At 45.7% G+C, this 13,624-nt stretch overlaps 1 protein-coding gene across 7 annotated transcripts in view; it reads left to right on the top strand.

The window, feature by feature from the left end:
- TEP1 (telomerase associated protein 1) overlaps positions 1–13,624 on the top strand; it is a 1,080,103-nt gene that overhangs the window by 149,897 nt on the left and 916,582 nt on the right. For 4 of the 7 annotated variants that reach the window (XM_086931872.1, XM_086931869.1, XM_086931873.1 and 1 more), the window contains exon 7: positions 1,738–1,830. The exons of the other annotated variants lie outside the window; for them this stretch is intronic. In XM_086931872.1, the coding sequence (XP_086787998.1) occupies positions 1,738–1,830 (93 nt within the window). The remainder of the gene's footprint in view (positions 1–1,737; positions 1,831–13,624) is intronic. 7 annotated transcript variants of the gene reach the window in all.

Genomic DNA, 13,624 nt, shown 5'->3' with positions numbered 1-13,624 from the left:
ATGCAGTCTGTTTGCATTGCAAGCACTAGGATGCCCTATGGTAGCCATGCACTCTATAAATGGGAATAGGATAGAATAGCTGGTATCTACAAGAGAGCCTGAAAGATCTTTTTGTGGCTTCAGAAGATTTTGAGGCACCTTAATGGGGAGCGGAGTGGAAAAGTTACACTTTCTCCAAACTGACTATGACTTCATGTCTAACTTAAGTTATCCTGCAGCTTCTCTTAACCCATCTGCCAGATCCCTCTATCCGGTCAGGATTGCATTATAGTATTGTAGCATAGTTGCTATAGATCTTCAGAAGACTGACTGCGCTCCAAAGTGCTTTAGTGGGCATGTATTGTGCTTCTTTGGTTGTACATGGTGGAGGGATTCATAGCCTGGCCTGTGTGGGAAATTGCATAATGGCCAAATTGTTGCTCTTGTCATATGTTGCTGTGTTTGAGTGTGTAGGGGAGCGAACAGGCATGTAGAAAACGTGTGGGCTGTGAGTGTTGACTGTGTGGGGAGCTATTTTATATGTTGTATGAAAAGCACTGGCGTACCATTCTCTTGTTCTTGCTCTTGTGTATCTTTGTGTATTCATGGAGTGGAATAAAGTTGAGTGAGCGATAGATGAACCTATGATCTTGTCTAGGTGGGGTGTTTTGGTTCTGGCCCTTGTGTGGGTACGATCTTCGAGAATCTATTGTCCATATCCTCCTTGTGTGGGAGATTGCTTCTGGCTTTTCTTCAGTGCAGTCTTCCTTCATTCTTTCGTGAAAGAGCTAGGTCTGAACAGTCTTTCAGAGTTCAAAATGCCTATCTTGCCTTTGTTTGGAGGGAATTTTATAATGTTGCTGCCTCTCCTAAGAAGGGCATTCCACCAGTATATGGCTTTTTGTAGATTAGGACAGTCAGCAAAGGTACCCACCACTCGTAAAGTATCTTATTGTACTATCTTTTAAAGTTTTACTTGAATTTAGGTTTGAAACATTCTGTAGGAGGCCTAGCGAGTATAGCAGAGTGCCTTGTAGCAGGAGACTGTGGTCATTGGTATTCAGTGAAGTGCTTGGAGGACTATACACATTAATTTGTGTACGAGTTGGCTTGCTGCTGCATTTAGAAATCTTGGACGTCTTTGGAGTAGAAAGAAGAGTAACACCAGGTAAAGTTATTCTGCTTAGTCGCTGCTTGGGGTTAGGGAGGGACACCTCTGATTATGGTGTTACACGGTTAGTGAACTGCTTTAACTTTCTGGATTTGTGGGCCTAACTTAGTGTCCCATTTCTTCAATTCATTACATCTGTGATAGCATGATTTCAACTTTGTCTATGAAACATTGGGAAATGCCTTCTCCATTTCTTGAATGCTTGATGTAAACTAAGGCTTATCTATGAGAGACAATTGTAATGACTTCCTAAGGAGTGCTGCGATCCATTCTTGAATCTAGGTTAAGTGTGAACTTGGATGCAATAAGATTTGTTGCATTGTCTCAGTGTTCATGTGGCTATCTAAAGGAATAAAAGACTGCAGCCCACTATGAAGAGGATACATTCATATCACTGTGACGGAGTGCAGACGTCCTTTTTTGAACTGCACCACAATTCTTAAGTCTCAATTGTCCTGTGCCCCTCATAATTAGGGGCATGGTTACCGCCACCATTCAAGTTGAGAAGCCAGGCTTAGGATTACTTTAGACGTGACCATTTTGTTCCCAGCAGTATCATTACCAGTTTAATTTTTTGATTGTTTCAGGCCGTTACGCTTGTACTCGATGCCAAATCCACAAGACTTTCAGGAACCCTTTCAGATTGGCTTCCTGATAAATTAAGGACTCAGATTGATACGGTAAGCCCAGTGTTACCCTCCGCCCATTAGTATTGTGTATGTCATCCTACATTAGTAGGACAACTTTCTTGGGGGTAAGCCTGTTAGAATCACATTTGACAGGAATTTAATATTTGATTGTAGACTTTATGACTTTGGGGTTTTACCCATCTCACTTTCTACCCCTGTATTTGTCTAGTCCAGTTGGCAGTCTATCACCACAGACAAATGGGTGTTAGGAATGATCCAACATGGTTATTGCCTGGAGCTTACGTACAATCCTCCAAACATTCCACTACGTTCTCACAAAATGTCTCCAGAACATTTACATCTACTTCAGCAAGAGGTCCAATCTCTCCTCTCCAAAGGAGCCATATAACCTGTGCCATTACAACATTAAGGGACGGGTGTGTACTTCCTGTACCTTCTCATCCCCAAAAAGGATGGCTCCTTGAGACCTATTCCAGACCTCAGAAAACGAAACCTCTACATACTTTCAGAGCATTTCCACATGGTGACACTTCAACAAGGGCTCCCACTTCTGCAGCAGGGCGATTTTATGTCTACTCTAGACTTAAGATGTATATTTCCACATTCCAATTCATCCCGCTCATTGCAAATACCTCACTCAGATTAATACAAAGTACTACCTTTTGGAGTCAGCACTACTTCCAGGGTATTTACCAAATGCCTGGCAGTAGTCGCAGCACATCTCAGAAGACAACACATCCACCTCGACAACTGGCTCATCAAAGCCAGCACTTACCAAATGTGTCTCCAACACACTCAAACCTCTATTCACTTACTTCACCAAATAGAGTTTACAGTAAATGCTTTGAAATCTCATCTACAGCCTTCCAACACACAAGCTTATCTGGGAGCCATGATAGACGCTCACAAAGCTCTAGTCTCTCCGATTACAGCCAGGATTCAGTGTTCAGTCCCTTCTCAGTCATTTTCAGCCAAACCCATCATTACCTGCTAAAGTATTCATGCAACTTCTAGGGATGATGGCGTCTTGCATTATAATTATTCCCAACACAAGACTTCACATGCGTCCACTTCAAGAATGCTTAGCAAGTCCGTGGAACCAGAAAAAACTACCGCAAAGGTGCACCACACAACAAGAGATGACAGAAAGATCAGTGCAGATGAATTGTAAGCACAATAAAGAATTATTCTTCAAAGAGGTGTTGTTGATCTTCTTTAAATCTTTATTTTCAATGAAACATAAACAGCCGACGCGTTTCGTCCCAAGCTGGGACTTCTTCAGGGCTGTCGGTAAAAGACATATATATACAATCAATCTTCTATATATACAAATTCATATCCAATGGAACAACATATACAACAGTTAACATGTTAAAAACAACACAACGATAGACATGGAGCTTATGTGTTCATTAATCTACAGGTAACAACCTACAGAAATTTTTGTCCGTTGGAAAATACATATAAGCCCGGAGATGTGTACAGGTGTCTAAGCATGAAATTCAATTAAAAACACGTAATATATACAGTTTAAAAGGGGAGCCGAACAAAGATTGTCTACCTTTTTAACAATCAATTTTATTAAGTGGGAGTTGCGTTCCTTTAATTGGGAGACAGAAGTGTACACACAGCACAAGGTGTGCAAGGCCCATGTGTGTACATGTGGCACATGAAAGGAAATGGGGGGAGAAACCAGAGTGAGTAAGGAGAAAGAGAAGAGAGAGTAAGAGGAACATAGCAAGAGAGAACCCTGTGTGAAGGTCGGGCTAGTTCCTTGTAGGAAGTTAAATATTGGCAAATTATCATTGAAGCATATTCGGTTCCTAATACGAGGTTAAGTGCTGGCAGTTTATCACTGAAACAGATACGGTTACACAGAGGAGGAGAAGGAGACCAGGCGGGACTGTAGTCCAACTACATCTAGCTTTAAATGATATCATTGCACAAAAGTCACATTTCAATTTTCATTTACCTTTGGATTTAAGGTTCGTCGCTTAAAAGGGGGAATTTGGGAGGAACCGGGTTGCAAGGAACGCCTTCCCGGAAAGTGTAGTCCTCTTAGGAATTTGAATTGATCAGAGCTGGACCTTTGTAGGGACATGAAACAAATTGTAGAACAAATGACCATTTAAAAAGTGTCATTGTGTTGTTAAGCAACATTGATGCCGGTGTTTAGGCTAGCCTAAGTGTAAATGAAAATTGAAATGTGACTTTTGTCACCGAACCGAATATGCTTCAATGATAATTTGCCAATATTTAACTTCCTACAAGGAACTAGCCCGACCTTCACACAGGGTTCTCTCTTGCTATGTTCCTCTTACTCTCTCTTCTCTTTCTCCTTACTCACTCTGGTTTCTCCCCCCATTTCCTTTCATGTGCCACATGTACACACATGGGCCTTGCACACCTTGTGCTGTGTGTACACTTCTGTCTCCCAATTAAAGGAACGCAACTCCCACTTAATAAAATTGATTGTTAAAAAGGTAGACAATCTTTGTTCGGCTCCCCTTTTAAACTGTATATATTACGTGTTTTTAATTGAATTTCATGCTTAGACACCTGTACACATCTCCGGGCTTATATGTATTTTCCAACGGACAAAAATTTCTGTAGGTTGTTACCTGTAGATTAATGAACACATAAGCTCCATGTCTATCGTTGTGTTGTTTTTAACATGTTAACTGTTGTATATGTTGTTCCATTGGATATGAATTTGTATATATAGAAGATTGATTGTATATATATGTCTTTTACCGACAGCCCTGAAGAAGTCCCAGCTTGGGACGAAACGCGTCGGCTGTTTGTTTCATTGAAAATAAAGATTTAAAGAAGATCAACAACACCTCTTTGAAGAATAATTCTTTATTGTGCTTACAATTCATCTGCACTGATCTTTCTGTCATCTCTTGTTGTGTGGTGCACCTTTGCGGTAGTTTTTTCTGTATTATAATCCCCCAGGGATTAGGCATAGTGATGATGGGTGCCATCCAGTGTGCACACAATTCCCCTAATTAATATAAGGGTCAACGAATATCTCGGGGAGAAAATCGTTCAGGTGCTGAACTTAAGAAGGGTCCATCATTATATTCTGTTTTTTTTGCTTAAGTCCGTGGAACCAGTCGCAGGGTCAGGTAACCGATCTAGTGTTGGTAGATGGCCGCACCCATCGCTCTCTGCAGTGGTGGAACCCACAAAAATTATCCAAAGGGTGGCCTTTTCTCGACCCTTTTCCACAGACAGTCCTAACAGCAAATGCATCGCTCACTAGTTGTGGCGCTCAAGCACAATCCACTCCTCCTTGTACCAATATCATTTAGATCATCTTTGACAGGACCCCATTACATTCACCAGAAGCTTTGTATCATTGCGATCCAAGAGGTCATGGGCAGGGTTGGATTAGAATTACAAATAGGACTGGGCAGTCCACCAAAAAAGTTTCCCAATTTGGCAGATCATGCCCTTGCAACATTTTATTTCTTCCTCAGAGACCCATAGCCCATATGTTCCTGTAAATATTCATCACCTATAACACCCTCCGAGCTGGGGAACCTCGCCCCCTCAGCACCTGTTCATCGCTGGTATCACTTTCAGAGCCAGGGAACCTCAGCCCATAGGTACCAGTATGTCACTGATATCACCCTCACGTCCAGGGATGCTGAGCCAATCTTTGCCTGTTCATCATCTCTATGAACCCTAGGTTCGGGGAAATTCAGCACATCAGTGCCTGAGCACCCCTAATATCACCCTCGGGGCTGGGCAGCCTCAACCCCTCGGTACAAGGCCACGGACCCTCAGTCCCTTGGCATTGTCAAATCACCTGTTTCCCTTTCAGGGCCAGGGGCCCTGAGCCCATCAGTACCTGATCATAATAGATATCACCCTCAGGGCTGGGGAACTTCTGCACATATAGCGCCTCACCATTTTTATAAGTCACCAACTGCTGCTGCATGCATAGCTGTCCTCTAAAACGTCTGACGATTAAGACAGTCTTTTTGGTGTCCACCACATTGTCCAGGAGGGATCAGTGAGCCTCAGGTGCTTTCTGTTCACCCTCCATACACCAGCTTCTTCCCACACAAACTTGTTCCCCAAACCCGTGCATGTTTGATGCCAAAGTTAGTGACACCTTTTCACATTGGCCAAAACATCACGCTTCTGACTTTCTTTGCTCTGCCTCTCCCTTTCAAGGAGAAAGAGAGACTTCACCATCTGGACCCTAAAACGGCTCTGTCTTTCTATATTTATCTCACTAAAGAACACCGGGGTCGTTGGAAGGAAGAAGGGGAAAAAAGTACAAAAATGGACAACCTCAAGATGGATTGTACTCTGCATCAAGATCTGCTATGCAGTAGCCAAGAGGAACTGCATGAGAACTTGTCGGCTCATTCCACCAGAGCCAAAGCTGCATCTACTGCTTTAGTTTGTGGAGTTCCAATCCTGGACATCTATCAGGCTGCTACATTGGCATTCTTGCACACATTTACCAAAAACTATTTTTATGACAGTCCAGTCAGTCGTAATAGCTAATTTGCCCGTTCGGACCTCCAGGACTTTTTGGTGTGAGCCAGTTTGCAGGCTTGCCTCCAGGGAGGTATTGTATTGATATCTATTCTAAGGTAAATAATCTGCGGCTAGAAGTCGCTATCAGATGAACAAGTTACTTATCTTCGGTAACGCCAAGTCTGGTAGAGACTCTACATAACTGCAGATTCCTTACCGACCCGCCCATCTTCCCTGTTATGTGAGCGGGACTTTTGCACCTAAAAAGCTCCTTGTAGGCCCTTAGACTATGCACACTAGTTGAACAGCTTTCTGACGTGGCTCTGAGCTTCTGATTCAGAAATAGTCATGAAAGAAACTGATGTCAGGCTGCTGAGGTGGCGCTCATATAGGCACCGCATATGTCACTTTTGGCTTGAACGATGCCTATGATGCTGACACTCAGCCATTGGACTCTACTTACCGGGACACAGAGGTATTGCTCAAGATTTTCCAAATTCAGTCTGACACCTGGTGGATATTCTAAGGTAAGGAATCTGTGGCTACATAGTGTCTCTACCAGATAAGGCATTACCAAAGGTAAGTAACTTGTTTATAAAAGCCACCTAGACGAACGAGTTACTTACCTTCGGTAACGCTTTTTTTGGTGGATACAGTATCTGCCTGTGGATTCCTCCCTTTGTGAATATCCTCTGCGTCAGCAACATTCGCAAATTCTTTTGTAGCTCTTCACGCCGACGTGGACGACGTCACAGAAGTACGGCATCGCGCGCAGCTCCGTTGACGTCACTGACTCCATAATAGGATTACGTCGGCGTGATGACATCAGTTCCGCCCTTTTTTTCGTGCCCTCGAGGCACACGGACGGACCAACAACAGTAGATATATACACAATGTACACAGTACCAAAAAACCAAGATAACACACACAGTGTGCAGTCAATACTTGAAAACAATTATAACAATACATTTCCTTTGACTGTAAAATATATACATTAAAGCAATGTCACTAATGCAGGTATAGAAGAGTGGACAACGGGGAGACGGGTGAGTCAGTGAGGAATCCACAGGCAGATACTGTATCCACCAGAAAAAGCGTTACCAAAGATAAGTAACTTGTTCTTCTGACGGATACATCTGCCAGTGGATTCCTCACCTTTTGAATAGATTCCCACAGCAGTCCCACTCCCGGAGGAGGGTGTCCACCCTGCTATACCAAGAAGTCCTGAAGGACGGAACGAGCAAAGTGTCAGTCCCTCCTCACCTCTGCATCCAAACAATAATGCTGCGAAAGTGTGGAGGGAGGCCCAAGTTGCCGCCCTGCAAATGTCCTCCACAGGAACATCTCTAGACAAGGCAGATATAGATGACTGCTCTAGTAGAATGGGCTCTCAAACCTTCAGGGGGTTCCTTACCGGCCAGAGAGTAGCATATCTTGATACACAAGACAATCCATCTTGACAGCATGCGCTTGTGCACCGCTTTGCCTCTTATAGCACCAATGAAACCCACGAAGAGCTGGTCATCAACTCTGAACTCTCTGGTTCTGTCCAGGTAGAAGTTCACCACCCTCTTAGGGTCCATACGGTGAAGTCTCTCCTCCTCCTTGGAAGGGTGAGAATAGAAGGTAGGGAGGGTAATGGACTGCCCTAGATGGAAGGGAGTTACCACCTTAGGTAGAAAAGCAGCCCTGGTCCGGAGTACCATTCTTTCAGCATGAATGGTCAAGAATGGGGGCTTTAATCAGAAAGACCGTTTTAAAAGATAAAAGCCTCAAGGGACACCTGTGCAAAGGTTCAAATGGAGAACCCATTAAGAAAGCAAGCACAAGATTCAAGTCCCATTGTTGCACAATAAATGGAGTTGGAGGATATTTATTTGAAAGGCCCTTTAAAAACCATAAGACAATAGGAGACTTGAATAAGGATAACTGATCCGGCAGACAGAGAAATGCCGACAAAGCCGATAGATAACCTTTCACTGTAGCTACAGCAAACCCTTGCTGAGCCAAAGAAAGCGCAAACTGAAGAATGTCAGACAATCGAGCCTTAAAAGGGTCAATGGATTCCTCCCCACACCAAGAGACAAACTTGGACCACCTATAAGAGTAGATAGACTTGGTGGAATGACGCCTGGCTGATAAGATGACATCCACCATGTCATGTGGGAGAGAAAAAGAATTCAGGTTGCCCCGTTCAATCTCCAGGCATGAAGGTGTAAGGTCTAGAGGTGGGGGTGTAGAACCTGCCCCTCCATATGAGTGAGGAGGTCTTCCCTGAGAGGGAGACGGAGCGGCTGGCACGAGGAGAGGTGGAGAAGATCTGTGTACCACACCCTTCTTGGCCAATCCGGGGCGATCAATATGACTTGTGCCCGGTCTTGGCGTATCTTCCTCAGAACCAGAGGAATCAAGGGTATGGGAGGAAACGCGTAAAGGAGTTTTAAGTCCCAACTCAACTGAAACGCGTCCCCCAAAGCTCCCTGCATCGGATACTGGAGACTGCAGAACGACGGGCAGTGAGCATTCTCGTAAGTAGCAAACCGGTCCACCTGAGGAGTTCCCCACGTCCGAAAGACGTGACAAACCACCTCCGGATGAAGCCTCCACTTGTGGTCGGCAGAGAATTGCCGACTGAGACTGTCTGCACGAACGTTCAGAACTCCGGCCAGATGATTTGCCATCAGACAAATCTAATGGTCCTGAACCCAGGACCAGAGTTGCAGAGCCTCTCTGCAGAGACATTGCGACCCCACTCCTCCCTGCTTGTTGACATACCACATCGCGGTAGTGTTGTCCGTCACGACCTGAACTGACTGACCGCGAAGGGAAGGGAGGAACGCCTCGAGCGTTAAACGTATCGCCCGTAACTCTAGAAGGTTGTTGTTAAGCAACCTTTCCTCTGGAGACCAAAGACCCTTGATCTCCAGATCCCCCAGATGAGCACCCCACCCTAGGGTGAATGCATCCGTTATCACCGTGGCCACCGATGGTGGTAAGTGGAACAGCTTCCCTTGAGTCAGATTGCTTTCCACTCTCCACCAAGACACATCCGCCGCAGCTTCTCTGGAGATCCTGATTGACTCCCTGAGATCTCCGTTGTGTTGATACCACTGCCTGCGGAGGCACCACTGGTGTGCCCTCATGTGCCAGCGTGCATGATTGACCAGCAGAATGCAGAAAGCCATCAGACCGAGCATGTGAAGGACCTTCAGGACTGGTACGACCACCCATTGTAAAATAAAGGAATCCTATCCTGTATGTCGCGAATCCCTTGCGGAGGAGGGAATGCCCGACACACAGTGGTATCCAGTACCGCACCTATGAACAGGTTGCGCTGGGAGGGCACCAGGTGAGATTTGGGCACATTTATCGAAAAGCCTAATCTGTACAACAACTGAGTTGTGACTTGCAGATGATGGAGCACCTTCTCCGGAGATTCTGCTTTGATCAGCCAATCGTCTGGATAAGGGAATACTGGTATCCCTGACCTTATGAGATGTGCTGCCACCACAGCCATCACCTTGGTGATGACTCGAGGTGCAGTAGTAAGACCAAACGGAAGGTCCGCAAACTGGTAATGTTGCGATCCCACCGTGAAACAGAGATACTTCCTGTGTGACTTCAGGATGGGAATATGAAAATACGCATCCTGCAAGTCGATCAACACCATCCAGTTTTCTTCAAGCAGCGCTTGAAGAACCTGCGCAAGGGTGAGCATCTTGAATTTCTCTCGTTTCAGAAAGAGATTCAAGACCCTGAAGTCCAGGATTAGACGAAGTCTACCATCCTTCTTGGGTATCAGAAAATACCGGGAGTAGCATCCCTGACCCCTTTCCTGCTCCGGAACCACCTCTATCGTACCTTTTCTCAGTAAAGCCAGGACTTCCTCCTGCAGGAGAAGCAGGTGGTCCTTCGTGCAAAATCCTTGGCAAGGAGGATAATTTGGGAGAAACTCCAGAAAGGGAAGAGCATACCCATTCTCTACAAGATTGAGAACCCGAAGGTCTGATGTGACAGATTCCCAATCTTGTAGAAAATGAGTAAGCCGACTCCCTACAGGACCAACATGATCCAGAATGGTGGATCTAGGGCTGCTTTGCTGTGGTTGGAGGGGGATGTGAAGAAGAGGAGGAGGAGGAGGAAGCTTGACGACCTCTAGGGCGGCCTTTGTTTCTACCTCTGTACGATTTGTACAGAGAATTCTGCTGCTGTTGCTGCTGCTGTGGTTGCTTGTAAGAGCGAAAGGAAGATCTCCCAAATCTTCTGTATCTCTTACCCGAAGTACCTCTGGTCTGAAGGCCCAAAGACCTAGCCGTCGCCTTACTGTCCTTGAACCTTTCCAAGGCTGCATCCGCCTTTTTTCCAAACAGGCCGGAACCATCAAATGGAAGGTCTATTAAAGTAGCCTGTACAACAGGAGAAAATTCAGAAGACTTCAACCAAGCAGCCCTCCTGGTGGCAACAGATGATCCCATGACCCTTGCCACAGAGTCGGCTGTATCCAAACGGCTCTGGATCACCTGGCGAGCAGCAGCCTGAGTATCCGCAAGAACCTCACTGAAGTTCTGCCTGTCCTCCTCCGGTATCTTTGGTACCAACTGTTTTGCAGAGTCCATCAAAGCATGTATATAGCGTCCTAAAAGGCAAGTGACATTTGTGGACTGGAGAGCCATGCTAGCCGAAGAGAATACATTCTTATTTATTTTGATTTATTTTGAGAATTTATAAAGCGCAACCGTCACCATTGCAGGCATCCTGGCGCTGACAGAGACCAACGCGGGGTAAAGTCCAGACAGAGTAGGAAGGCTAGCAAGGAAAGAGCCAGGTTTTCACCTTTTTTCTGAACTGCAAGAGTTCATTTGTGGACCTAAGCTCGATGGGGAGGGAGTTCCAGAGTCTGGCGGCAGCCACCTCAAAGGATCTACCTCCAGCTCTGACCTTTTTAAATCTAGGAACCACTACCAGTCTAGCATCAGATGATCGAAGTTTTCTGATAGGGGTATACCAAACAAACTTGGATTGTAGAGGGGCTGGACCGCAGCCATGAAGAGCTTTAAAAACTGTACAGAGGGCTTTAAATTGAATTCTTTGTCTGAGAGGGAGCCAATGTAGCTTTGCCAAGGCCAATGGTCCATGAGATCTTCTAGGCCACCCCAAGGCCAGTTTCGCGGCCGCGGATTGAACCCTTTGAAGCCTGTCCAGTAGATATTCAGGGGCCCCAAGCAGGAGGGCATTGCAATAGTCCAACCTGCTCAGGATAGTACATCTGACCACTTGGGCACGCGCGTAAGTGGGTAAGAGGGGCAGAACCTTCCTAAGTGAGCGAAGGATAGCGAGGCAACAAGCCGACGTTTTCTGCACATGGGTGTCCATGCTGAGTCCTTGGTTTAACATGACCCCAAGGTTGCGGACAGATTCTGCAGGCTGTACATTAGAGCCCGTTTCTGGGGGCCAGAAGTTGTTAGGAAATGGGCGGGGGATCCTCGTTCCAGCGCAATAAAGCACTTCGGTTTTTCCAACATTAAACTGAAGTGAGTTAGTCTTTAACCAACTTGACGTATTCCGTAGACAATTATGAAAGACCTCCATGGAGACGGAGTCCTCTCCTTCCAATGAAAGGATCAACTGCGTGTCATCGGCATAATTAACAGTTTTAATGCCGAATCCTTTAATAAGCCTAATTAGCGGCCTAAGGTACACATTAAAAAGAATTGGGCTAATAGCAGAGCCCTGGGGGACTCCGTGCAACACCGGAGAAAGGCATGATTGGTAAGGTGGCATAGAAACAGCCTGCTGCCTATCAGTCAAAAAAGAGTGGAACCATTGCAGTGCAGAGTCTCTCACTCCTACCTCCGCCAACCGCCTTAGTAGGATCTTATGGTTTACTGTGTCAAAGGCGGCAGACATGTCGAGCAGGATCAAAAATGAAGCCTGTCTTCTGTCTGCACGCCTTTGCAGTTCATCCATGGCGGAGATAAGAGCTGTTTCGGTTCCATGAGCGGGCCGAAAGCCGAATTGGTCCTCGTCAAGTAGGAGATGATGTTCCAGGTGGGTGGATAGAGTGTTACTAACCACCCTCTCAACTATCTTGGCGGGGAATGGCAGCAGTGAAATGGGCCGATAATTTTTAGAGCAGTCAGGGTCCAAGGAAGGTTTTTTTAGCAAAGGGGAGACTAATGCCCGTTTCCAATGGGCAGGGACGGTGCCAGTCACCAGGGATTGATTGCAAATGAGATGGAGTGTGGGGAAAAGCTCATCTTCAAATTCCTTCCAAATTTTAGGGGGCACCGGGTCCAGGGGAGAGCCAGACACAATCCCTCTAGCTATCTTGGTAAATATATCAAATGTAAGTGGCAGAAACCTGCACAGTGACACCTCTGGTGCCAAAGCCGAATCGGGTAATTGGTCAACTAAGGGAACCAAACCCGGGTCAGAAGGGGAATCCGTGTCAAGAGGGGTGTCCAAGTCTTTCAGGATCAGATCTATTTTCTCTTTAAAGAAGGTGGCAAGATTGTCACAGAGTTCTTGGGACGGGACAATCACATTCTTGCAAGACTCCGGGTTGGTGACGCTATTTAAGATGTTAAAAATGCTCCTCGAGTTAGAGGTGGAGTTGCAGATCAGAGTGGAGTAATAGTCCGCTTTAGACTTTTTAATAAGATTTTTATACATCAGAATCTTAGTCTTCCAAGCAGCTTTGGAGATTTCGCTGTAGTCGCGTCTCCACTTTCTCTCGGCTTGTTTACATTCCAGTTTTAAAGTTTTTAGGTCATCATTAAACCATTGAGCGGAGTCTTTACCCCTAATGAGCCGAGTTTTTAGAGGGGCAGAGGTATCTACCGCCAGAGAAATGCTGGCGTAAAAAGAGTTGTAATTATCATCAGCACATTTGTTCTCATCAAAGAGCGAAGCCAGATGGAACACATCCCCAGAGAGGTGTAGTCGTGAAAGAGCCTTCCAGTCTCTACACTTAATTTCCCTGGATGGCGCAGGTGCCTTATGTGAGTTCAACTTCTTGCAAAGAAAGAATTTAACTAGTGAGTGGTCTGTCCAATCCATTGGAAGAGTGTCCCCCATAACCACCAGATCCGGTGCCGCAAAGACCAAGTCCAGGCGGTGGCCAGCTATGTGGGTGGCATTGGAGACCAGCTGAGAAAGACCAAAGCTATCACAAGCTTGAAGAAGGTTACCGAGGGCTAAGTCAAGTGTGCCGTTACGCCAAAGATTAAAATCACCAAGAATAAGAAGCTTATGGTGAGATAGGGCGATATTGGTCAAGGTAGTGATTAGAGCTTGTTGCTGTAGTAGGTTAAACGAGCCTGGA

Source organism: Lissotriton vulgaris, chromosome 7 (genome assembly GCF_964263255.1).
Source record: "Lissotriton vulgaris chromosome 7, aLisVul1.2, whole genome shotgun sequence".
NCBI classification, from domain to species: Eukaryota; Metazoa; Chordata; class Amphibia; order Caudata; family Salamandridae; genus Lissotriton; species Lissotriton vulgaris.
Note: the sequence above shows the minus strand (reverse complement) of the source record. Positions and strands in the feature narration are given on the sequence as shown.